Raw genomic sequence first — 25112 nt, forward strand, 5'->3', positions numbered from 1 at the left:
AAATGTACTGTACGTGTGTACTGTGCAGACACACACTGAGAGTCATGTTTTCCCTGCGTGTCCTCTGTAGGTTGGATTCATAGACTATATCGTCCACCCTTTGTGGGAGACGTGGGCTGACCTGGTCCATCCGGATGCCCAGGACATCCTGGACACGTTGGAAGACAACAGAGAGTGGTACCAAAGCACCATCCCCCAAAGTCCCTCCCCTGCATTGGACGAGCCTGAGGACAGCACTCGACCTCCGGGAGGGGACAAGTTCCAATTCGAGCTCACCCTGGAGGAGGACGGGGAGTCGGACACTGAGAAAGACAGCGGCAGCCAGCCAGAGGAGGAGGAGGAGGAGGAAGAGGAGGAGGAGGAAAACAGCTGTACTGATTCTAAAACACTCTGTACGCAGGACTCTGAATCAACAGAGATACCTTTGGACGAACAGGTGGGGGAGGACGATGATGACGATGATGAGGTAGTAGAAGAGGGAGAAACACCCTGCTCACAATCATGTGTTGTCGAGGAAGAGGTAGCAGAAGAGGAGGAGGAAGAGGAGGAAGAGGAGAAAGCGAAATCCCCTGACACATAGCAGTTTATGGACAGCATCTGATTAACTCTTCTTCTTAGTAATGACAGATGATTATTTATAGAATATTTTTTGGGTTTTGTTGAATCTGTGTGTGTTTTTTATACATCCATGTTTCTGGTTCCAAAGCGTGCGCTGCTCCCCACCTTGGCCACTCCTCCCTGCCCGCTTTGTTCAGACACGCCCACCGGTACTACTTCAAGTTTTTTTGCACTCAGGAAAACTCCTTTCCATTCCCATTTGTACTGAAGTGGTGTGTCTTTATTTCACCTATACAGCCCCCCCTCCCTTTTACAGGGTTAAGTTTAGGATGTGGACCAGCAGTTCACAGTCTGCTCCGTGCTGTTCTTACCGTACGTAACATCACGTTTTCCTCCTTTTCTGCTTCGTCTCAGCCTCGCCCGAAAGTTTGCCAGTGTTTCCGTGTTTTATTAAGTGCCCATACTCTACAGAGACAGTTGTTGGCGTGTTCAAGGAGAACCTCCCTCTCGGTTAGGTCATATCCCCCCCTCCCGCTACAAATTAGGAGGCACGTTATGCTGTCATCCGGTCGAGAAAACCTGACGGGGCGCCGCAGAGATGAAAGCTGCAGCACACCGGGGAGCTTTTGGAGACACATTTCTGCTGTGGAAGTCTTCCTTGAAAACCTGACTGACACCAAGCTCAAATCGAAACGGCTGTGTCGCTGTCCTAGACCTCTTTAATTTTTTTGTATCGTACTGTATGTAAGATTCAGATATTTTCTAGAATTTACTTTTGCAATCTTAGGCTCTGTTTTGTTAGAAATAAAGAAAACGAGGGAACTTTTGGAAACCAATGGGGGAGAAACGTGTCGAAGATATTCAGTGTTTTTTTGTTTTGTTTTGGTTTTTTTCTCGAAGGGGATATCTTTATAGCTGGGTTACATTGAGTGTTCTGAGCTGTTTGCACTTGCTCCAATAGCATTTATACTACTATTTCCATGCCACTGTACTCATATTTGGTTTGTCCTGTGAGTTTGAATTTTGGAATTCATTCATAATAACTATTGTTTTTGGTGAGCGTCTTCACCGAGAAGGAAGCGTGAAAGCCGAGGTTTTCACGCTTCAGTTACATTGTTACAAGCCTTTAAATTTAATTGTCGTTGCCTGCAGTTCTTTTGAACACATCCTAAGACAATGCAATGCTTTGTAGTTGATACAAAAAGCACCTTTTTTAGAAGCTTGTTTAGTGCTCCAAGTATACAGAAATAGAAATGGTATTATAGGGTGATTTTATACAAATGCTACAAAAGCTTTTTATCGTCCTTCTTTTCATTTTCTTGCCCTTATTTGACGCGCACATCAAGAACTGCTGCTTTTTTTCCGGTCACGGTGTTTTCTTTTACGTGTTGTAAATGTGCTTTTCATCACAAACACGTTTTTGTTTTTATTGGGTTTTTTTGCCTACACGACGTTAACTCCAGTTACTGTCTTTGTTTTCAACAAGACAATCAGCTCCATCGTGCAGTCGTCAGATATCCTCTACATAGATACTCTTGCACAGATACATGTATTCGTTTATGATTGCATTTATTGTTTTATTTAAACTTGCCAAAACACATGCGCACATAGGCTTGAACGTTGTCGCCCTACATCACAGCCAAAACTCTTCACTTTTTTCTATCATATTTTACGCCTCAATTTATTATTTATTGCTTGATTCTTTTTTTTCCTCTTTGTGTGTGTGTTTAGTTTTTTTTTTTGCATTATGAAGATGGTACAGTAAATATTTCACTGTAGCGTAGACCACATCGCAGGCTTGCAGGTTACAATATCCAAATATACTTTTTAACCCCAGTGTACATAAAATATTTAAAAGAAAATCCACCTCTTTAAAGAAAAAAAAACACTTGAAGTACTGCACACCGCTTTTTAAAGAGTGCTTGTTTTGATTACGTGTCATTTTAAAACTTTTTATTTAATCTTTCATTTTGTGCCAATACTTTTCTTTCTTACTTTTTCCCCCCCATCCTCACCCAGAGTCCTTACCTGTAATAAAAAATTTTCTGGTTTTATCGCTGTTTACAAACATATATTTATTGTGCTGTACATAATATATAATTATTAATGTTATTACTATCATAATGCAGTTTGCTGTAAATGGTTGATTCTTATCATCCCTTTTGGTGATGGCGTGGCTGTATTATGTACCTCTTGTTGAGAGAATGTTTATTACACATGAGCTTCGGTGTAAAAAAAAACAACAAAAAAAGGAAAAAAAAAACAAAAACCGATCCATCGACATGTTGCTTAGCTGAGAAGTAGCTCAGTGAAGAGAGAGGGAAAGCCAAATTGTTTTTTTTAAGAAAAAAAAAGAAACTGTTCCTTGGCCCATGGGCTGTGCCTTAAATTCAACACGTCATTTACTTTTAGCCTTTTTATTTGTTTGAATTCTCTAGTTCTCTTTTTGCTGCAGTGGGGAATCTTTTTGGCTTGGGTCGGCCCGATCTCCTGCTGAGAAAAGTTGCCTTTTCCACAATCACAGCCAAACACGGTTTGCTCTCTCTCGCAGCTACGGCGCTGCTTTGAAAATACGCCGTCGGTGCGGACGTGTGCGGAGACTCGGTTCGACCGCAAGCCTGAGATTTACCACATGAGTGATGTGTGGCCTATAGCCAGCCGGATGTCCCAAGAGTCGAGTTTGCTGTAGACCTGGTCTGAACAGCTCACACTTCCTTTACGCTCTGCCTCTACACTCACAGATGTGACTCAGCCTGTCAGAAGGAAACGTGATGCAGGAGTCGCTTTTTTGGCTCCCGCATCACCTGCTTCTGCGTGGCTGTCTCGCAGCTACAGAAACACTGAATGGGGCGCAACAGTAGTGTATAGCTGTTGCTTGACTACGACCCTACAAAGCACAGAGGCTTTGAGACACATCTGCATGTTCAGCCACTGCTGCATTAATTATGGCTGAAACACTGGCGGTGTGTTGCTTATCTATGCTCTGCCCGCACTACCACTCACATTACTTGCAATATCCAAAACCACTGACATCTCTCTGCCTGCACAGGAGAAGGGTTTATTATATTTGTGTAGTGAAGGGAGAGGTGGGGGTGGGGGTATGGGGTGGGGGGTGGGGGGGGGGGATTCAAGGGTTTGGGCAACTGCATCATTGTCCTGAAACATGGACTCTTATTTTGACACACATACTGTAGATTCTAAACAGCCCTGGACCAATGGAAATAGTGGGTTCTTTTCTCATTATGTGTTCTATTTTTTTATGGTATGAAAGGAGAATACAAACTGTAACTTTAAGACAAAAAAAAAAGAAGAAAAAAAGGTCTTTGGGACAATTATATTTTGGGTTATGTCTTTAGAATGCCAACTTGTCTGGACGTTTCACAGGACAATTAAAATGTTATTTTAATGGATTCCTTGTTAATTGCAGTCTATTGGATAGCACTGTAGATCATACAACTTTATGTAAAAAACAAATAAAAAGAATGAAAAAAGTTTTTATATGCAATGGATTAAATAAAAGCATGGGTTGATTCTGCCTAATCATTTCTTGCTTGGATTGTTTTTAAAGGTATTGAAGAATTGAGTCACAGTTTCCTCATAAAATAATCCCTTCAGACCTGCTTCAAAAGAGCCCGGATACTAATCAGGGTTCAGCAAGACCACTTGTTGAACTCTGAAAGTGTCTCATAAGGTGATTGAGGCATAAGTTTTGACACTTTTGCTGTGAAAAAAAATCACTTTCTGCTGATATGAATATAAGCAGTGCCTTGAAATTGTGGCTTGCCCTTTGGTGTGCAAAATAATAAGGCAGACCACTGCTGTAGAGCACGTGTCTCTCAGCAATTATGAATGCACAAATTGCTTTGAAATGCTCAAGAGGAAGAGCCAAGACAAATGAAAGCAGCTGTACATCTGAGTGGCATGTTGTCTTTGAGGCAAAGACATGGGTATTAGGGTAATTCGTGATTCTTAATTGGCCATAGGTGTGAAAGATTCCCTGCATCTATGTGTTAGCCCTGACAGACTGGCGATCCTGTCCAGGATGTATCCCAGAGTTTGCCCTGTGACAACTAGGATAGGCTCCTGCTGTGACCCAGTAAAGAAGCAGCAGCAAAGAAGGTGGATGAATGATGTCTTTTGATGTTAATGTTTATATTTTTCAGATTGGCCTGTTCAACTTTGTGACAATTTAGGACAAACAACATTTGCATCATATCAATGCGAATATCTAAAAAACCAATCACGTGGCAGCAATTTGGTGCATTTGGGTAGATACGTAGGTAGACATGGTCAAGATGACCTACTGAAGTTCAATTGGAGCATTAGAGTGGGGAAGAACAGTGAATTAAGCAACTTTACATGGCAGTATTTCAGAAGCTGCTGATCTACTGCAATTTTTCCTCACAACCATCTCTGGGGTTTATAGAGAACGGTCTGAAAAAGAAAAAATATCCAGTGAGCAACAGTTTTCAGGGTGAAAATGCCTCGTTGATGCCAGAGGTCAGAGTAGAATGACCTGACTGCTTCGAGCTGATGAGAAGGCAACATTAAATAAATGAAATAATCAACCAAAGTATGCACAAGAGAACAGGGAACACACAACATGTTGAACACTAAAGCAGTTGGAATGAAGCAGCAGAAGACCACACTGGGTGACACTCCTGTCAACTAAGAACTGTCAAAAGTGTTAGACAGTGTGGTCTACAATTCACACAGGCTCAGCAGATTAGGACAGCAAGAGATGAATCTGAATTTCTCAATTTCTGCTGCAACGTTTGGATTGTAGAGTCAGAATTTGGTGGATTCCTCCTGCATCAACAGTTCAGGTTGTTGGTGGTAATGTAATTGTGTCGGATTATTTACTTGGGGCAGTTTGGGCTCTTTAGTACCAAGTGAGCATTGCTTAAATGGTAAGTGGACTGGTTCTTATATAGTACTTGAAGCGCTTTACATTCACTTTCCTCATTCGCACAAGCACTATGGTCTTTCTTTCCAACATTCCAGCATTTCCAGTTTGGGATTAGTATCAACCACCAAGCAGCCACCCGAAAGTACACCACAGCCTACCTACAAAACTGTTTATGTCACAAAGCTCAAATAATCTCAAACTGTTGTCTTAAAAATGACAACTGTACTCAAGTGGCTTCGACAGTCACTGGATCTAAATCCAACAGAGCACCTTTGGGATGTGGTAGAAGGGGAGATTTGCATCATGGACAGTGGCGGTCCTAGCCTATTTGGCGCCCTGGGCGAACACTCCCTCTGCCCCCCCCACACACACACACACACATATGAAGACAGAGAAAATATAGTATGCAAACGGCTACTAAACAGACATCATAATTCGTCATACAATGAGAACAGGACAAATCAACAATTGACACTGACTAATTACTATTATATTAATATTATATTATTGTATTTATTGTTTGGAGTTTAGTCTGTTACTGTAACTATTTTTACCATTTCTTCTTGGAGGAGCTGTAACCCACATAATTAAGAAAGTATTCTGAAAGTTTTAGGATACATGACCTGCCTTTATCCAATGACACATCTCCTTACCTGTATCTTTTGCTCGTTTCTCCTTGTAGGAGCCATAATTAAATATTGAATTTTAATGATCACTGGGTTTTCGTTTGTTTGGTTGCTATGGTGATGTGTAACAGGAGTCACGTGGGTGCTAGCGGTGACATTAAGAGGGCGTTGTCAGTCTGTCATTCACTGGTTTGATTTTGACAGAGAGCAGGGCTGGGTAGCTGTAGTTTTGTTGACCGCAGCCAACGAGTTTCCCCTTGTTGCATTAGAGCTGTGATGTTTTAAGAGTTTGAATCGCGAGCCGATCACATTGCTCTGTAAACTTTTCAAGCACTTTAATAAACAAGCAAGCAATTCCACCTCTGGCATTATTGCCTAAAGTTGACAGCGCGTCAGGCAAATAGGCAGGCTCAATCCCCGGCCTCTAGCGACTGTGGAAGTCGCTACACTCCTCTTCTTTTCTCTTTTTTAAACTTTAAAAAGTTTGTGTGAGACTTTAAATCAACAAAATATAAAATATACATTTTAAATTGTTATTGATCCCTTTACCCCGAGTCCTAAAGTGTATATTTATTTTCTTACTCTTAAATATTTATTGTTCGTTTACTTGCACTGCTGTAACTGGAGCCTCGTCGTCTCGTCTCTATATACTGGACTGTATGTAGCGGAGATGACAATAAAGTTTACTTTGACTTCAGCAGCGAGCAGGCGCACCGAGGGCTCTCGCGCTCACTTTTCGTGTATTGATTGATTGATTGATTGATTATGCTTTATTCATCCCGAGGGAAATATAGAAAAACATCGGTGCAAATTATAAGTCTTTATCATAATGTCTGGTGTTTTCGTGTTTGTTGGTTTGTTTTAATTTTGTTTTATTTTGCGAGTTGGTTATTAGATGCTGCTCCAGCCAGCCAGAGAATCCCCCGCCGCCCCGCCCTCTCCTCCCTGTGCCGCAAGCAGCAGGCGCACCTCGCAAACGGAGGGCGCCCTTACTCCCAGCAAATGGGCGATAGAAAACCGATCGGTGCCTATGCCATCCCTAATATGCGCTGGCATGATGTAGGGGCAGCATGAGTACGAGCATTTTTTTATTTTTTTTTTTGCCGATGCCCGTGATGCCGCCCCCCACCACGATGCCGCCCCGGGCAACCGCCCGTGTCGCCCGTATCTAAAACCGCTACTGATCATGGATGTGCAGTAACTGTCCGATGCTATCATGTCAATATGGACCAAAATCTCTAAAGAATGTTTCCAGCACTTTGTCATGAAGAATGAAGCAAAGCTTGACCCAACCCAGTACTAACAAAGTGTACCTAATAAAATGTCTGGTGACTGTATACTTAAAGTAGCTTCACAATTGTGTTTTTACTTGCGCCGCCAATGGAGTTAGAGCTAGTATGACAGCTAAATAGTTTTTACCTGTGACAATGCCTATCAGGTAAAACTATAGTAAAAAATAAATAAAATGATAAATACGACATTTTCTACTCAAAATAAGTGTGATAAAAGTACAACGTTCAAATGTACATTATAGTCATAGTGGGTTCTACTCACCATAAATTCGTCACTTCCGCTCTGGTGCTAATCCAGCATTGTGTCACTAGGTGGCGCACTTTGCCTTAAAATGGAACCAGAGCAATTTCACTGAAACATCAGGTGCGGGTTGGAGGGCAATCTTCACGCTTTCATGGAGTGAACAAAGAGTCACGAAGGACACAAACGCCCGCAGATAGAATTGGATTTATTTCCTATAATCTCAAAAACATACTTCTTAGTTTGCTTGCACTCCAACAAATAAATATATTCAGTTATATGTAAAGACATAGTGTTTTAAAATGACATTTTTACTAGAGTGACTGTTGGGCTGAGGCTAACCATCCCTCTATGAAATGAATGCGATCATTACAGTAATTTATTTCATGGCTACTGGCATCAAATCATAATGTCACACACATACACAGATGTGTACACACAGGCGCTTTGAACTAGTTCATGTGTTTTCCTATTCTTGGCATTAGTAAAACAGTATGGCATATGTCATGGACTAAGTTTTCTCCCTGACTATCTGTCACAACAACACTGCATTTTGACATGATAATACAAGTTCGGTCAACAACCAACAGTTAGCAGGAACAGCATATAGTATGTGAATACATTTGTACAAAAGGTATACACAAACAGTACACTATATTACGTAATTTGTCTCTTCAATATGGCAGGTACACGCACACATACACACTTACAGTCACACATTCAGTGGCCGCAGTTACTGAATGAAGCACATCCTCGGGTTTTACGAGTTATTCTGACCTACTGTCACTCACATACGGCAGCTAGGGTCATTGTACTCGAGGACGGGAGAAACTATGTACAGGGTATAATTCATAAAATATTGCACTTATTGGCCCATTGCATCTCACGGCGAACGCCATGACAATGCTCCTAAATCTGTAACACAGCGTGATATATACAGTATCTTATCATATAAATCTACACAGGTATATCAGGACTGACTTCATGCAATTGTTTAGAGCTTTTATTCAACTATGTGACAAACAACCGACGATGTGAAAAGAACTGTAATGTTTTGGCACAATTTTTTTTCTTCTAAGACTAGCAGAACTGAAACTTTTCTGGCTTTTCAAACAACCTACGACGTTTCTATTACATGGAATTAACATTAAGACACTAGAGTACGGTATATGCCCGCTATGAGAAGTTTCCCTTTTTACATTGTTGTCAATTTTTTCAGGGGGTGGGGGTAGGATGGAGGACTTCATTTTATCATACAAACATGGAATTTAAGCATGCTGAGTCAAAACTTAAACATATTTTAATATATGGCTGTTTATTCCATGACAGAGCTGATCATTTGTTGTGTATCACACACACTGAGCTGTGCTTTGACAGTAAGAGATTTTTCCTTTAATGGAATGCTAAATTATTGTTTTCATATGGAGCAGGGGATGGTTAGGTTCGGGTAAGGCCTATCTTAAAATAAAACAGCACACATTATTGAGTTTTTGGCAGCATGCTCATTGGATCGAACTATAAAAGGGTGTCTCGGAGGCTAAGCACAAGGAAATGGTTGCTTAAGATATACTTATTAGATATACTTAGAGGAATCACATCTACAGACAGCGGAGGGTGGAACAGTACTCACGTCAACGTTACACATACTCAATTCACTCCAACAGCAAAGCAGGACAGAGGGACTTACAGAGGCCGTATTGGAGATGCTAAAAGGCCACTTTTTTCCAAGGTAGATGATTTTAAGATGGCGAAGTTGCAGTCGGACATGATACTCGCATTCACGCAAACCCGCAGTCACTTAGCGTGCAGTCACACAACAGCCATACGCACACACGTTACACAAAAGAAAGCCGCTACATCCTATAGTGCACTAAATCATAGATTTGGCAGCTTCAGGAACCTATAAAAGGAAAAAACATACTGTACAAAAACATAAAAAATAAAAAGCTTATTAAAGCACTCACTGACTATCCTTCAAGGTATTATTATTATCATCATTATTATTATAGGTTTTAAAGGTCTTAAGGATTAAGTGTACAGTGTGAACTATTTGCAGCCTATCAAACATACTTGGTTTGTAACCACACTAACTAGCCAAAGAATGAGAATATGGTGTCTGTGTATTCAAGTTATACTGTAATGTTATGCATCTTACAACAGCCACGCTTGTTTTCCTGGTTATTTGCTCTTGATATAAGGTGATAAAGTTAAGAGATAATAGGACAGCTTTTTGTAATTCTACTACTAAACGGGGTTTGAAGTGTAGTCCAGGGGAAAGCAGCACTATAGCAGGAGTGATAACGCTGAGGGAGAACAATTTTTTACCACCTTACAGGACCTGTGCTGCTCTCCTTCTGCTCCCTGACGTGGCTCACTAACAATTGCAGCCGGGCTGCTGGAGGGGTGGAGCGCTGTCTGTGAGTTTGGCAGTGGGCGCTCCCGTGGTGACAGCCGGATCAGCGTCCAAACTCTCAGACATCTTGTCGCAAATTAGGTCGACGAGACGCTCAAAGGTCTGCTTCACGTTGATGTTGTCCTTGGCGCTTGTCTCAAAAAACTCGAAACCTTGGGATCAGAATGTAGAAATAACCGATTAATGATCACAAGATAAATGTGGGGTGTTTTTGTTTGTTTAGAACAAGCTTTGACTGTCTGTACAAAACAAATAAATGTCAAAGGTTTTTCTGCAAAAACCCGACTGTGATGCAACCCAATTTAAAAAACACCAAGTGCTGAATGTTGCTCTGAGACCCACCCAACTGCTCCGCCAGCAGTCTGCCATTATCCACCGAGACCACTCTCTCTTCTTCCATATCACACTTATTCCCAGCCAGCACCACCTGCGCGTTATCCCACGAGTAGGTTTTTATCTGGGTTGACCTGCACGTAATCAGAAAGAAAACACAACAAAAATACATCACATTCACATTAGTGCTGTTTGCCGGGTTTCTTATCAGAAAGTGCTAGAAACAGATTCTGTGCCACTTTTTTATTGGACAGGAAGAAAGGGCATGATGTAAATCTGTCCACCATTTGGGCCGGTCATGAACAGTGATTGCATCTCCTTTTGTTTAGCATCGCGTCATATCTGAGTCACTGATGGCATTGGGGAAAAGTGGGTCAGTGAGAGCTCTGTTCTGAAAACTTGTAGTCACTGTTGCTGTAATGTAGGTCATTATTTCTATTTTCTAGATATTTACAATTTATATTTAGAAAGCTATATAGCTTTTTGGCTTTAGTCACAAACACACACACGGGAAACATGGTTTCCATTGTTAAAATAGTTTCGTGAACTGTGTCAAGTGTTAATATCATTACATGCTAATAACGGCATCCACATGAACAAGGATTTCACAGCAAATCAGTGAGCTGCTTGAATGGCTCTAACCTCTGCAGGCTGCTTGCAATCTGGGAAGGAATTTAAGGAACAAATTCCTCCCGTGGTGTTGCAGTTTTGACAGAAAGTAGGGCAGTAAACACACCACAGGCTGAAAACAGGAGAGAAGGAGCCAGCCATAGAAAAAGGAAGAAACAACATCTCAGAGAGAGAGAGAGGGAGAGAAAGCAGCGTGATGTCGGCACGCCGCTGCTCTCTGTCCACTTCTGTCTTGTTTTATTGCTTCAGATGTGGGTCAGTCTGAATCTACGTGCAGGTATTATTCACCGACCAAGAAAAAAAATAGCACTTGTCTTTGTATCGCATTTAATGAAGCAACACAAGTAATTAAGAGGTGTTAAATTAAACAGGTAAGTGCCTTTTTTCCTATTGCTGTCCAATATTTATTTTATTGGATTCTTAACCAGTTGATGTCAATCTCACATTTTCCCTCATTTTCCTATGACACAGGCAGGAAATGAGCGCGTCACAAGCTTTAGTCAGCCACTGTCAGGGAAGCAGCCGTTGCCTTGGCAACCTCTATTTTTTTCCTCCAACCTTGTCACAAGGAACAAGGGAAAGAGAAATCAGAGCTGAGGCCTGTGGTAAAGGCAAAAAAAAGGATTCTGGTTATGTGGCAGCTAAAAAAAAGAAAAGAAAAGGAGCCTCTTCTTTTGTGTACGGCTGATGGATTTGTGCACCGTCTGGTGAACAAGTTCACAGGTGACTCTCCTGGATGGTTGCTGTGAGTGACACACTTGGCTCCATTAATTGAGATACCCATCACAGACAGTGCTCAGACTGCAGCACTCTATTAAAGTGTCAAGCAGGCCTTAAAAGAATAATAGGTGTGTCTGGCTCTGAGCTCTCTTTACAAGAAAGCCTTTCTTGCTTACAGTAACAGAAAAATCGCTTGAATACCAATCAGGCAGATGATATGAAGCGGTTCCTGCTGAAGTACAGAACCCCAGCAGATTTTTTAAAAACATTTCATTTCCAGTTAAACAACAAATATGTGTTTTTTTAGATTAAACACTTAACAGCTGAGTGACAGGGGCGGAGAAGACAGCGGCCTTACAGTAATGGTGTTTATCATACAAGTCACACAAAGCCACACAGAATTTCTCATGCACCCCACATAAAAGTGGGGTGCATGAGAATTTTGTATAGCCCAGCTGAATATGATTTAAACCTTTGTACTGTAGTTCCTTTAATTCCAACAACATGATCCAACTGAGAGACCGGAGATGAAGACTTTCTCCAGGACCTTGGAAATTAAAGAGAGTTTAGAGATGAAGTTTGAAGTTGGATCAACTGCAAAAGTGCTGCAATATTTATAACTCAGTGCAGCTGCTACAACGTTTACATCAAACGCATAAGCCTCTAATGATTCACAAATCTTCCCTCTCAAAAATGCACAGTTTGAGTTCCCGTAATCTCTTTTGGCTGGCAGTGGGAGAGGCTGGGAAAGTGCAAGAAACAGTGTAAATAAACTACAAGATGTTTCCCATCCCAACATTTTTGTACAGTCAAGAGGAAGGATCAGCAAAATGTAAACCAAAAGACATGTCAGGGGCGGTGGATCTGATGTTTCAATGCATCTTTGATGCTGTTGTGCTGTAATGGTTAGGCTAAGGAGAACTTCTTCTTGCTAGAGTGAAAATTCTAACCCAAAAACCCACTTCCTGATTCGACGAAGCCTTCTGAGTCCTGTTTTAGACATGGGTGCATCATCATAAATCACAGATATTTGGACTTGGCTCAGACTTACTGTTACACCCCGCAGACACTTGAGTGACTCATGAATGGACCGCAGCCATGACCTTGACAAGTTCCCTTCCTTGATTCTTAAATCTGACAACAGCGCTGCAAACACTACATAACAAGCCTGTCAAATCTGAGACAGTGCTGTGGCCACTGCGAGGCCTTAGGAAAGGTAAAACAGCTCAGACTCACAAGGAACTCGAACTATCTCCACTAACAAGTTAGGTTAAGTTTATATCCATGACTATGTCACAGTCTTATCTGCTATTCCACAGTTGCGGTGTTGAATAATGGCAAGGAAAATGTCCCAAAATATGAATAAACAAAGTAAAGGTGAGACTTGACCTACGTCAGTGTCCTAAAAGCAAGACCACCAGAATTTAATCAGTCCATGCAAACAGTTGCTGCACACTCAAAGAAAGCGGCATTGCAAATGCATTGATATTCACAAGAGAGGAACAGAAGAAGTATCGATCATGTACAACATTAAGTCAAGTTTAGTTTATAGCACACTTAAAAGCAGCTGCTGACCAAAGTGTTGTACAGTTAAAAGAAGCAAATGACATAAAACACTGAACAAAAAGACAAGAATTTAAAAAGGAAAACATTTAGTGAGAAAACATGAGTAAAACAACACAAATAAAAATACTCAGAACTCAGTTTGATTTAAAATCTCAAGAATAAAAACGGATTTTCAAATGAAGCATTTATCTATTTATCAGAAGTTAGAGATAACTCCCAGGTCCTTGCAAAGGGCTTTTTATAAAATGTTAAAAAAGGTCAAAGTGGTGGAGGTGAGGGTTTCTAAACAGAATGGGAACATTAAAGGGACCCCACATAAAAGTGGGGTGCATGAGAATTTTGTATAGCCCAGCTGAATATGATTTAAACCTTTGTACTGTAGTTCCTTTAATTCCAACAACATGATCCAACTGGAGATGAAGACTTTCTCCAGGATCTCGGAAATTAAAGAGAGTTTAGAAACGAAGTTTGAAGTTGGATCATTTTTAGGAACAGGCTCCATGACAGCATGTTTAAAATCAGACTAAAGACTGCCATTACTCACATCAGCCTCAACACATATGAACTGCATGCATTATGAAAACAAACAGGCCTGATATGCTGATGTGATGCAAATGATATCCAGAATAAAAAGGGCCTAGAGATAACACCTGTCACACAAAACTGACAAATATGGGCGGCCATAACTCACCAGTCCTGCACAGCACCAAAGGACTCCTCATTGGTGATGTCGTACATGAGGATGAAGCCCATGGCCCCACGGTAATAGGCAGTGGTGATGGTCCTGTAGCGCTCTTGGCCTGCTGTGTCCTGCGCACAGAAAACAAGATTTATCACTGCTGTGAGCAGCTAACTGCACTTTACACTGTCAGGTTCAGCCACATGCAACATATGAATAAGCCGATTGGGCAAACATGATTCAAACCGAGACACTTGCTTGGTTTAAATCAGATCAAGTTTGGAACATTATATACACGTGTTCACGGCTTCATTTACTGTGCCCATGATGCAGAAACAATCATTATACTAATTGCCTCACTGGTGATGCATTGATGAAGTGCCAAAAAAGAGCAATTCAGTTTTGGCTGATGTGATTGATTCTTTTCTCTCCTCAGTAATAATAGATAATCGCTCAGTAGTGTTGAATACTCAGTGGTGCAGGATTAAAAGCTCAGCTTTGTGACATATATTTCTTAGAAAAAGGGGGTTAAATATAGAAGTACAATGATCTGAACCTCAAGAAACCTGCTCGCTGTTTGTGAGTCTGGACCAAATGCTCAGAAGGAGAGCGAGTGATTGCACAGCATTTGAGGAGCAGCACACTGCACACAGATCGCCCTGGCAAAAGCAAGCGCTTGCTGCAGGCTTTGCTGTGAGATGTCAATACAGACAGATGAAGTTTGTTGTTCATGAGAAACAAAGAAAAATAGATCCGGACAGCTTTATCACGATAAATGTTCCTGTGATTGCTTAAATATGTGCAGACCAATTTTACACAAAGTTACATAACCAGAAATCCCAGTAAGATACTGTATGTTTACTGAGCTGTTGTTACACCCACAACAAGTGTGCTCACAGCCGTCTGTGAAACATGACAGAGGACTTCTGGCTGATCTATTTGGCTCTTGTTAAACAGAAGCCCAGAAGGCAGCAGTGGATTGTATTTGCCACAGTACTTTTGCTTTCTGTCATACTGCACATGACCGCAACAGTGCGCCTGTTATAGCCAGAGGACAGCTCTGACCTTCACTCCACAAAGACAGAGCTCGCAGCCTGCCGAGCTTCCACACACACCACAGCTCAGACCTTTTGTCAGTTGACAATGCTGCAAAAACGAATGCATGCAAACATGTGCATTTTTAATGTCAGCAGCTAGTCTGTGTGGTTCTGCATAAACAGCTTCTTTTGTGGACTGACTAACATAAAAAGGGGAAGATAGGTTTCAGAAACTTGTTCACTCTCACTGTGCATATATGAAGTTATCCTCCACTCATATGAATGCTGGTGTAACCACAGTCTTGTTCCTTTCTTTCAATTCGAAGTGTTTTAGAAGCCTTTTGATTCTTGGCCGAGTGCTTGACAATGACCTTTGCATTTCAAGGATGTTTTAGTGAGTTGCTTAAAAAGATGGAGCGAGAGAGGGAAAAAAATCTGCTTGAGTACAGAGAATTTGAGCTCCTTGAAAAGCTTCGCTTGTAGTCTGCAATTCACCAGAAATCAATCCAACAAGCTGACTGCTTCAAGTGGAGAGGGAGCCCGACTCTCTTCTTCATTGAGTGAAGTGAGTTTCTGTTTTTCCACTATGATGACGCTGCCAGCACTCTTGGTTTCATTCAGCTCAGCCTAATGCGACAGCAGGGACAGCTCTGTGATGCAACATGCAGTTTTATCCCTCAGCAGATTAAGGATGTGCATACCGCAGTGACATTAGCCAATACCCATCACCTTAGATGGGCACTTAGTGTGTGTCACAGCTCTTTCTTAGCCCAATTAAAAGCAACAGGCTGATTACATGAACGCGAGGCCAGTGATTTTCTCTCTGAATATGCTTGTCTGTGCTTATGATGGAAACACATTAACTCGATTAGCCAATTATTTGACTGTTCAAAGTCCGTTTCCACATCCTGACGAAGCGACTTTGCTTTGTCTCGCTATGTGATTTGCAGACGCCGAATGTCTGAGGGATCGCTAATTGCTGAGAAAGTCAGCTATGATGACAAACAAGAGAGCAGAACCTCTGAAGGAAAGCTGGCACTTATGGCAATACAGAAAGAAGACAGAAAGTGAGTGAGAGGAAAGGAAGTCAAAGAAACAGAAAGAGAGCAAGAAGCTTTCTGCTTCTCCCCACTATCTCAGAGGTGTATTGAGACAATCTGGTTTCACAGCTCAGATGAACTCCTAATTAAACAAACTCAGACATTCTTCAGTTTCCCACACGTTCTAGAGAAGGTGTTGCTTCTGTTTCCTCTCCCACTGGGCGGCAAACTAACACTTACTAGTATCTTGTCAATGATGTTGAAGCTTCCATCTGTCTCAGTGCTTACACTAGAGTGTCAAACACATTATAGCCTTTCCTGAAGCTTTATGGAGTTAATTAAGCGACCAGCTTAATGCACCACACGTTTTCTAAGATCGTCTTCACACCTAAATTCTCCATGTTCTCCAATAGTCTAGAGCACAGCACCTTCTTCCTGTATTTACTTTTGCTGCGTCGCCCTCAGTCACATCTGGCCAGTAAACAGATTGACCATTCTCACGTGGTTTGCAGTGACGCATTTTGGTTCACTTGGAGTTCACTTGGATTTTTCTCCGTGTGAAAAGACATCAGTCACGGGGAAAATTTTACAAACTCATCAACTGATTTGGGAGAGTGTAAACAAATTAGAGAGAAATGTGAGAAATCTGTAAGAATGATGAAGAAATCACTAGAGATATGTTTCGATGTGAATTGAGATGATAAAATTCAAACACAGAGCTGAAGCGGTTATGTTCTATCCAATATCTCAATTAATACCTTTGTGCACAGTTGTGTTTTTTTTTTTACTTTGCCAAATATAAAGCAATCGAATCCTCGAAACACAAGAAGATATGGACAGAGGTCAGGACAAAGTGATAGACTGACAGCCTTTTACAAACAGGGGTCATTCAGCAGGAAGACAAAGGTGTAGGGAAACGAGAGATTGTTGTATAGTTTTCATTTTGTATTTCCTTATGCTTATGAGTTTTGCCTCCTTCTGATGCTCGGGATTGGTTCTTTATTGTTTTGTTATTTGTGTCTTTAGTTGTAGTTTAGGTATAGATGACTTTAGGTTTATTAGTTCCCTTTAATGTTCCCATTCTGTTCCGTCAGTTTCATCTTTGTGTTGGTCTTTTTGTTTTTATCAGTTCAGTTGTGGCTCTTCCTGTTTTATTTTGCTAAGTGTTGCTCTCTGTGTCTTGTGTTGACAGCTGTGTTCCTCGCAGTTTCCACTTCCTGTATTACCATTTATATATTTTATCTCAGTCTCCCCTTGTCCTTTGTCGAGTAGTCCTACTTGGCTGATGTTCCTAATGATTACTAAGTTTTGGAACTCCTATTTTGCAATTCGGTTTATAGATTCTGGACTTTGTTTATGCCCTGGACTATCACCATTAAAGCTTGCTTTGGTGTTATTTCAGGTCTCCTGCGTCCTCACACAGCCTCAAATATGACAAAAACTTTTGCCTGTGCTCAGATGGCATTACCTAGGAACCGGGTTCTCGAAGAGCATTCCTGCTCAACAAAATTCGTCAAGTTGCTTCTTCTGGCTAGGTCGTCAGTGAAATATTTTGTGGCTCATTTCTAAATGTTTAATGCGTTTGAATATTTCATACCCAGATCTGCAGTTTGATCCTCTTGTCATTCTTGTACACAGTCTTCACTTTGAAGTCGATGCCCACGGTGCTGACGAAAGCTGAGGTGAAGGCATCGTCGGCGTAGCGGAACAGGAAAGACGTTTTGCCCACGCTGCTGTTACCAATGATCAGCAGCTTAAACATATAGTCAAAATTTTCCCCTCCCTCTCCCTTTCCTTTCGCATCCTGAGTGGTAGCCATCTGCAAAAACAAGGAAAGAGATTGGGGAAGGGGGGTTAATGCAAAGGGTTGGAAACATTTTTAGAAAAGTGCTTTACAAGATGGTTCGTATCTATTGACCAGAAAGTGAAAGAGAGTGCTGCAGACAGATGCAGAGTAAAAACTGCAAGCTTGTTCTACGAGGCCAGATCAGAGGTGACAGAAGGCTGTGTAAGGCAAACCAGCATGAGCAGCACCACAAGCTGTTGTATCGATGACTGTTAGATAACCAGGACTTTAAAAAGCCTGACTTTTTCTGAAAATACTTTCTTTAACATATGAAGACATTGATGTTATGACAGAGAGAGCGAGGGCAATATTTCAGATTCAGATCTTTTAATGTTTAATTTTACACAACTCTGAGCTATTTAAACCTCAAGACTCACTGATTTTTTCTTCTATGAAGTTTTCTTCTAGAAATTCACCCCTGTTTGATAAAAACGTCAAATCTCATCCCATATTACCACACAGTGGTGTTATACAAAGGGCAGAGCACACATGGATCTTTCACCTTAGCAGAGCATCTACCCAAACCGTTTCAGTGCAAGCTGTCAGCAGCCAGCGACCTCCGAGGACGAGAGTACTACGAACAGGACGACACCAGCACAGTCATATCCGCCTCCAAGGTGAATGTTCCGACAAAGCCTCTGTGCCAAACCTGTGCAGTTAATAAATGATGCCGGACCTCCATCACGGACAAGATCAAGGCTTCCGTTCGCTTCCGCGTATGAAACAACACCACCGAGGAGTGTTTTTGCAAGGACACAGTTTTGAAAATATCGCTGCAACGATGTCATTTACACGCACCGCATAAAGCAAGAAGCTCTGCTATAAAATTACACCCCGCGGATGAGCGAGAAGCCGCATGCCAGCTAGTGTTTCGGCGACCAATTCTGGGCAGGTCATTTTTATCTATCAATGAAATTCTTCCACACAGTTACGACTATAAGCTACAGAAAAAAAGAGAAGAAGAAGAAGAAGAAGCGTTGAGGACATTTATGTGAACAAACCTGTTTTTGGAGGCCTCGGTTCTATCTGTATCTGGCCCTGTTTTTTGTTTTATTTTTTATTTTAGCAGAATACGTTTTCTTTTAAATCTATATTTATATATGTATATATCTGAATCTAATGCGGGCGCTGGTTTTCTTCCCCCCTCTGCCTCTCGCTTTCTCTCTGTGGAGCTCCGAACAATTTCAGCACCTGGGAGCTGTCCCCCTCCGATCTGGCACGCGCCCGCCTCTCCCCCCTCCCCTCCACCCCGCGAGCTGACGAAAAAGGCTGGCTCGCGTGAGCCGAGCAAGAGCACACGAGGAGGGTGGAAAAGCGGGTTTCGTGCGTGTCTGTGACGTCACCATCACCCCATAGACGGGGGTTGTAGTTTCTGCACCGGAGGAGAGCGGAGGAAAACTGCAGCATCAAAAGAAGAGATTTGACTACATTACTCAGCATGCAGCTCAGTCCAACTGTCAACAACTGAAATATTTAGAGAAAGACAGAAAACCTTTGTAGTTCACCCTTTGACGGGCGTCAGAATAACAGATAACAGTAGGCTATGTCGTGTACAGACGCTCCCTGTCATGCAAAAGCAAGAGTGCCGGGATAAAAACCTTTTATGTGTATCTGCTATAGTTTGCCTATATATTTAAAAATGGAGAATCTTACCTTCCCATACAAGTCCATTCTATTATCAGTATTTATTCAAATCTTTGTTTTACAGCTCTCTCTTGCATCCAATAAACTCCCGGCTCAGGAGCATAATTTCGTCTCTTTTTTTTTTTTTTCAGGAAGCAAATATAATAGCCTCTCCTTTTGCGTCACTGTCGGTCGGTTTTTCTACCGTCCCCCCGCCCATGAAGCAAAAAAGCCCCACTTCAGAGAACAAGCGGCTGTGCAAATAAGAGGCGGCCGCTGAATGCTGATGAATATTGTTATTGTGGACCTTTCGGCTCAATGCGTCTGGGATGAGGCCGCGGCGGAAATGAACAACAAAAATCTTTGCAATTATAATCGCGCCTATAATTAGATGGAGCAGAGAGATTCACAGCTGAAATGTAGGATCGTAATTAAACACCTGTTTGAAGCATTTTAAACACATTTATTTTTATATAACAGCCTTAATTAGAGGCTTTTTTACGCGTTCACACCTGAATCCTAAGTGGCTTATCTTATACTATTGCGCCATGCGATAAGCAGCACAGACCCAGGAGGCATGAAATTACTGTGGAGTACAACTCGGATTCAGTCAGAGTTCATTTGTCAGGCAGTAAGCAGACGTTTGATAGGGCGTGCGTGAAGTGCGTGAAGCGAGAGGGCGGGACATGCTGACTGAGCGCTGTTTGACTGGACGATCTGTGCGTGCGTGCTGCTGAGTGCGCAGGAGACGAGGGGGAGGGTCAGGTAAGGTAGACAGACTTAACTGTCAACAATACTTGAGTTTTTCAGGTATTGTTAGAACTTTACACATTTCTCCAGTCTACATACACACAAACACACGAACTGTTTCTGTCTGTCCTGCTGTGAGTGGGTTAACTGTGCATGCGCTTGCACCGACTTCATCCAGAATCTAAAACTCTTCTAATATATCTGCGTGTCTGAAAGTAGCTCTTTCGGGATAGTTTGCACCGGTAAAACTCCTTGTTGTCGAGAATAAACAGGATTGTTGCTTCGAGTAGTTTCGATGCATGACCTAAATGTTGTCAATATTTTTTTTCTAGAAGGTTTGTGGGCGAGTAAAAGGTCACTGTAGCCCCACCTGCTGTCGGAAACGCTGCTCTGGTGGTATGTGGTGTGGAAATCAGCTTGCTTTATAATCTTAATAGTGATACGAGGAATTAAGTCGTTTACAAAGAGAGAATTTGAAATTATTTTTTATGTTGCTTTCCTCGTGAAATACAAGAGGTCGATAGTAAGATTTTTTTTATCATTTTATTTTTTTTAACAAATTCTTTTTAGATTGTGTAAAATATATAGTTTAAAACATATAAAGATTTTTGCTGTAAAAGCTGAATTCTGTGTTTTAAGGCAAACTCACACCATGATCATTTACATACCCACATGGTAACCAGTTTCTTTAAAAAGGTGCCTGATTAATACACATATGTACACTCGATGTATATATGGAGCATTTCAGAATCCAGCAGGTAAGCTGGGTCAGGATGATGGTCACTACTGGTCTTAAGTTTTATTGTCCAATGAGAAACTGCAGTACAGAAAGTAAGTCATTTAAATTAGAAACAGTCTGTTTATTATATAGAATATTTATTTATGAAATGGAAAATGTCGAGCCAGATAATCACAGTGAATTTATTTAACTATTTAACAATTTGTGTTGTCTCTAACTGCTCTGATAACCACAGTGCTGCGCAAAAGCCTTGAGCCACTCCTTTTTCCTTTATATTTTGCTTGGAAAATGGAAAATAGACACTGCAATTTGTTGAAACGTGTGCAAACATGTATGAAAATGCAGTATATAAGGCAAAAACAGGAGTTTGTACAATTCTAATGGGCTTGAAAGTCCATGTTTGGCATGTCTTCTTTTATTTTTCAGCATATACTGAACTCTTGTAGATGAGCTTTCTGGTAATTTGATTACATAGTCTTGAAGTCTTAATAGTTTTCCAGGCTTCTTGAAACGCTCAAAGCTCTTCTTTCAGTGTTCGCTGCATTTTGTTCTGTTCTCTGTCAAGATGATCCCACACTCATTAAGTAATGTTGAGGTCCGGGCTCTGGGGAAACCAATTCATGACTGACAGTGATCCACTGTGTGTCTTTTTCTATTCATGCTTGCTTTTACTTTATTAGCAGTGTGTTTGGGATCATTGTGATGCTGAAAAATGAAGCTGTCACCAATCAGATTCTTTCCAGAATGTGTTGCACGGTGGATCAAAGTCTAACAGGACTTTTCTGCATTCATAATTTAATAGATTCTGACACAATTCCCAGCATCACAGGCTGTAAATGCAGCTCCAAACCATGGCAGAGTTTCCACCATGTTTTTTTTTAGATGGCCGTAGACACTCACTGTTCTCCTGATCTCCTCTTGTGTAATTTGTCATACGTCAGCCTTTTCTCGCTCTTTTCCTTCCTTAAGAATTGCTTCTAGACAGCCACCCTTCCACTGAGACAATTTCTGATGAGGCTGAAGGACCAAACCACTATCACAAAAATTCTTCTGAAACCCTGTATCTTTATCTGTGTTTAAAATAATCAGTATTACTTAACATGAATAAATCTGTTTCCTTCTATTACAACAAAGAGTAAGTTACTCAGAATATCTCACATACAAGTAGCATTTTGTTTCATACAGGCTTCCGTAATATTTCCACTTATTTGCTGTATTTTAACCCCTCCTGCCACAGTTTGCCATGGAAGACTCCATTGAAGTAATCCTGCAAAACTATAGCGGGGTCTTCCCTACCAACAGACCTCATCCCATCTTCTCAGCCTGCACAGGCGCTCTGCTTACAAGCCTGTACGGATTATGGAGCCTCTTCACCCTACCGGGCTTCCGCAAAATCCCATGGAGGCTCAAGGTACCCGAGATCGCCCTGAGGTTTAGGGTTTTATCTACCTGCTCTGACTCACATATCAAATGTTGCATGTGTGAAATCAGATCAGTTCATCATGAAACATAACTTGCACATTAACATTGATTTGCTTGCTTTGGAGCATAAAGCTCCATGCAACAAATGTGGGAAAGAAGACAGCGGTAAGTCTAATCATGATTGCCTTCTATGGAGAACTGCACCGTGATCTTTTGTTAATCTGAATATGCTATATTTTAAATTGCTTTTACCAGTTTACCTCTTATATATGAGTGTGTGTATGCATGTGTGTTGTTTGGATTAATGCCATGACTCCAGCTATAGCTCAAATAAAACATGTTATGCTAGGAGAAAAATGGTTTTGTACATTGGGCAGATTTAAAGTGTTTACCACAACTGGAAACCAGAGAGTCCTGCTGAAATTGTAATTTGGAAGATTATTGTGAAGCAGTTAAACTAACAGTGAGTGGGAGAGCTGACTCAAGGTTATACTCACAGCAGGCTTGACTGTTGTGAAGAGAAGTACATTTAATTTGGAGCTTTAACAACTGATGGAAGCGAATTTGTATTTTATTTGGGATATTTCCATGTCAATTACTTTGTAATGCATGCTGTCAGTTGTGCAATAGGGCAGCGTTGAAAAGGAGAGTCTTGAGACATCATTATCCTCCCTGTTCAAGCTTTTATATTAATTTAATAGTCCTGGAAAAATACCCTCCTGCCTGTCATGTGTACTGACTCACTGCACGTTTGCACTGTTGTCCAGGTGCCCTATTTGCCCTCCAGTAAAGATCAGACAGCGAACGTGATGAAGCTGCTTGAGGGTAGATCAGGTCGCTTGGCAGATCTGGGATCAGGAGATGGAAGACTGGTGAGTGAGTGTACCTGTCTTAGAGAAAAAGGTATCTGCAAATATGCTGTGAGTTGAATCAGTGAGTGTTTTGGAAATGCCTCCTGTTTGCTTGCTAGGTATTTGCGGCCTCTGCTGCTGGTTTCCAGTCCACAGGCTTTGAAATAAACTCCATTTTAGTGGCATATGCCAGGAGCAAGGCCTGCTGGACAGGAGTCCCCTCCAGTCAGGCAGTCTTTGTTAAAAAAGATTTCTGGAAGGTAAGACTGTGATGGAAATATAGTCTTTTATACTTGGTAATACCTGTAATTTGACCATGTTTGTCTCTTGCTTTTAGACCGATTTGTCTTCATACAATAATGTGACAGCGTTCCTTGCTCCGGGAGTAGTGAGTGTTTTTTTTTTCCCGTGAAGAATGATTTCTTTCCTTTGCTTTCGGTCATTTGATGCTGTGCTAATTTGGCTTTTCTCGCTGGTTTACAGATGGAGGTGCTCGGAGAGAAGCTGTTGAAAGAGCTTTCAGATGACGCGCTTGTTATCGCTTGTCGCTTTCCTTTCCCTAACTGGCCACAGCAGTCATTCGCTGGCTTCGGACTTGATCAGACCTTTGCTTACGACATCAGCACCGTGCGCTCGTACCTTAGAAGCGAAGCAAAAACAGCAGTGCAATAAAATTACAGCACTTTCTAGAATTGTCACTCAAAACAGCACTGTACCGTCCTGGGACTTTGTTCTTTGACAGTAAGTGCAAAATAATATGATAAGAATCCCAGACAAAGAGAGCATAAATTGGTAGTCTGGCAGTTATAAACACTGACCAGGAGAGATCGTTCAAAGAAGTCTTTGAACATGGAAGGACTCTGACTAGGCAGCAAAATGTCAGGATGATTTCACCTGACGCGTGTACTATTTTTTAAAAGTCTTTGCACTTTCAGAGCCAATAGAGTTTAAGCCATAATGCTGAAGCCCTTGTTGTAAATGTTATCATGCTTCACTATAAACAATATGTTTGTGACTGACTGCACCTCTTCTCGAGAGCTCTCACACTGCAAGCCATTTATTTCCAGCATCAGCACTAATAAATGTCCTCACTGGGATGCTGCAGGAGAGAGACTGTGAATAGTTTTGTTTCATTTTGGTTTTGTGACACTGACATTAAATTCAAATGCTGTGGTTTCTTGTGTGTGTAGCTTTTCTAAAATAAATGTGTGCGGCCACAGCTGGAGGTCAGGTTTAAGATTGGTTTGTTGGGTCTTTCGACACTGCACCTAGTTGTTATGGTCCGCACAGGCACGCCATAACTGCAAGTGGTAATTTGAGCCCTTTGCAATACATGGGTGCATGCACTTTGCCTGTTTGTTTACAGCAATCTGAACAACATGTGTTGGAGTATTTCACTTTTAGGCAGAGAAGAGGTGACGTTTATGTACTTGTCTTTTCCGGTGTTTCTGCTTTTGTTTCAATTCAATTCAGTTTTATTTATTTAGTTTTCACAACAACAGTCACCTCAGTAGTATTAGAAAGAAAACCCAACAATCGTGTGACATCCCCCCCTCACGAACAAGCACTTGGTGTCAGTGGAAAGAAAAACCTCCCTTTTAACAGGAAGAAACCTGCAAAATCAGGCTCAGGGAGGAGCTGGCCATCTGCCTTGACCAGTTAGGATTTGAGGGGAACTGAGGGAAATGGGACAGAAAGGCAAACTATGGGAGAGAGAGCCAGAGTAACAATTGATAATGATAACTAAGAAGGATTCAGGGTCACCTCTTCCAGCCTTAACTAAAAGCTTTATCAAAAAAGAAAGTTTTAAGCATAACCTTAAAAGAGAGGGTGCCCT

General features: G+C 41.4%; 3 protein-coding genes across 18 annotated transcripts in view; 2 read left to right on the top strand and 1 right to left on the bottom strand.

The window, feature by feature from the left end:
* Nucleotides 1–2612, top strand: part of pde4d (phosphodiesterase 4D, cAMP-specific) — a 197396-nt gene extending 194784 nt beyond the window's left edge. For all 10 annotated transcript variants that reach the window (XM_031750760.2, XM_039620674.1, XM_039620673.1 and 7 more), the window contains one exon: nucleotides 71–2612. In XM_031750760.2, coding sequence (XP_031606620.2) covers nucleotides 71–580 — 510 coding nt within the window. In that variant the 3' untranslated portion in view covers nucleotides 581–2612. The remainder of the gene's footprint in view (nucleotides 1–70) is intronic.
* A 5209-nt stretch (nucleotides 2613–7821) lies between these two features.
* On the bottom strand, nucleotides 7822–19670 carry rab3c (RAB3C, member RAS oncogene family). 2 transcript variants are annotated; one of them, XM_039620478.1, is made up of 5 exons: nucleotides 19544–19670; nucleotides 17642–17863; nucleotides 13980–14098; nucleotides 10382–10506; nucleotides 7822–10191 (listed from the first exon to the last, which is right to left on the bottom strand). In XM_039620478.1, the coding sequence occupies exons 1-5, from the start codon at nucleotides 19559–19561 to the stop codon at nucleotides 10001–10003; spliced, it is 675 nt and encodes a 224-aa protein (XP_039476412.1). In that variant the 5' UTR covers nucleotides 19562–19670; the 3' UTR covers nucleotides 7822–10000. The 2 variants fall into 2 exon arrangements, with proteins under 2 accessions (XP_039476412.1, XP_031606613.1); XM_031750753.2 differs by lacking the exon at nucleotides 19544–19670 and adding an exon at nucleotides 18892–19102.
* Nucleotides 19671–20183: 513 nt separating this feature from the next.
* On the top strand, nucleotides 20184–24506 carry si:dkey-190g11.3 (uncharacterized protein LOC567059 homolog). Of its 6 annotated transcripts, none has more exons than XM_039620835.1 (7): nucleotides 20184–20278; nucleotides 22240–22413; nucleotides 22557–22589; nucleotides 23192–23296; nucleotides 23395–23535; nucleotides 23613–23663; nucleotides 23759–24506. In XM_039620835.1, the coding sequence occupies exons 2-7, from the start codon at nucleotides 22246–22248 to the stop codon at nucleotides 23945–23947; spliced, it is 687 nt and encodes a 228-aa protein (XP_039476769.1). In that variant the 5' UTR covers nucleotides 20184–20278; nucleotides 22240–22245; the 3' UTR covers nucleotides 23948–24506. The 6 variants fall into 6 exon arrangements, with proteins under 6 accessions (XP_039476769.1, XP_039476772.1, XP_039476773.1 ...); XM_039620838.1 differs by having other exon boundaries at nucleotides 20185–20278; nucleotides 22581–22589; XM_039620839.1 differs by having other exon boundaries at nucleotides 20185–20278; nucleotides 22584–22589.
* Nucleotides 24507–25112: the final 606 nt, after the last annotated feature.

The sequence above is a fragment of the Oreochromis aureus genome, linkage group 12 (genome assembly GCF_013358895.1).
Source record: "Oreochromis aureus strain Israel breed Guangdong linkage group 12, ZZ_aureus, whole genome shotgun sequence".
In the NCBI taxonomy this organism is placed as follows: Eukaryota; Metazoa; Chordata; class Actinopteri; order Cichliformes; family Cichlidae; genus Oreochromis; species Oreochromis aureus.

Excerpts from the sequence above, each read along its gene's own strand:
- rab3c (XM_039620478.1), bottom strand. Across the intron at positions 10,507-13,979 it reads TTTGGTGCTGTGCAGGACTG|GTCAACCCAGATAAAAACCT; the intron begins GTGAGTTATGGC and ends GATTACGTGCAG. Across the intron at positions 10,192-10,381 it reads ACTGCTGGCGGAGCAGTTGG|GTTTCGAGTTTTTTGAGACA; the intron begins GTGGGTCTCAGA and ends TCTGATCCCAAG.
- si:dkey-190g11.3 (XM_039620835.1), top strand. The coding sequence starts at position 22,246 with ATGGAAGACTCCATTGAAGTAATCCTGCAAAACTATAGCGGGGTCTTC. Across the intron at positions 23,297-23,394 it reads GATCAGGAGATGGAAGACTG|GTATTTGCGGCCTCTGCTGC; the intron begins GTGAGTGAGTGT and ends TTTGCTTGCTAG. Across the intron at positions 23,536-23,612 it reads TTAAAAAAGATTTCTGGAAG|ACCGATTTGTCTTCATACAA; the intron begins GTAAGACTGTGA and ends TCTTGCTTTTAG.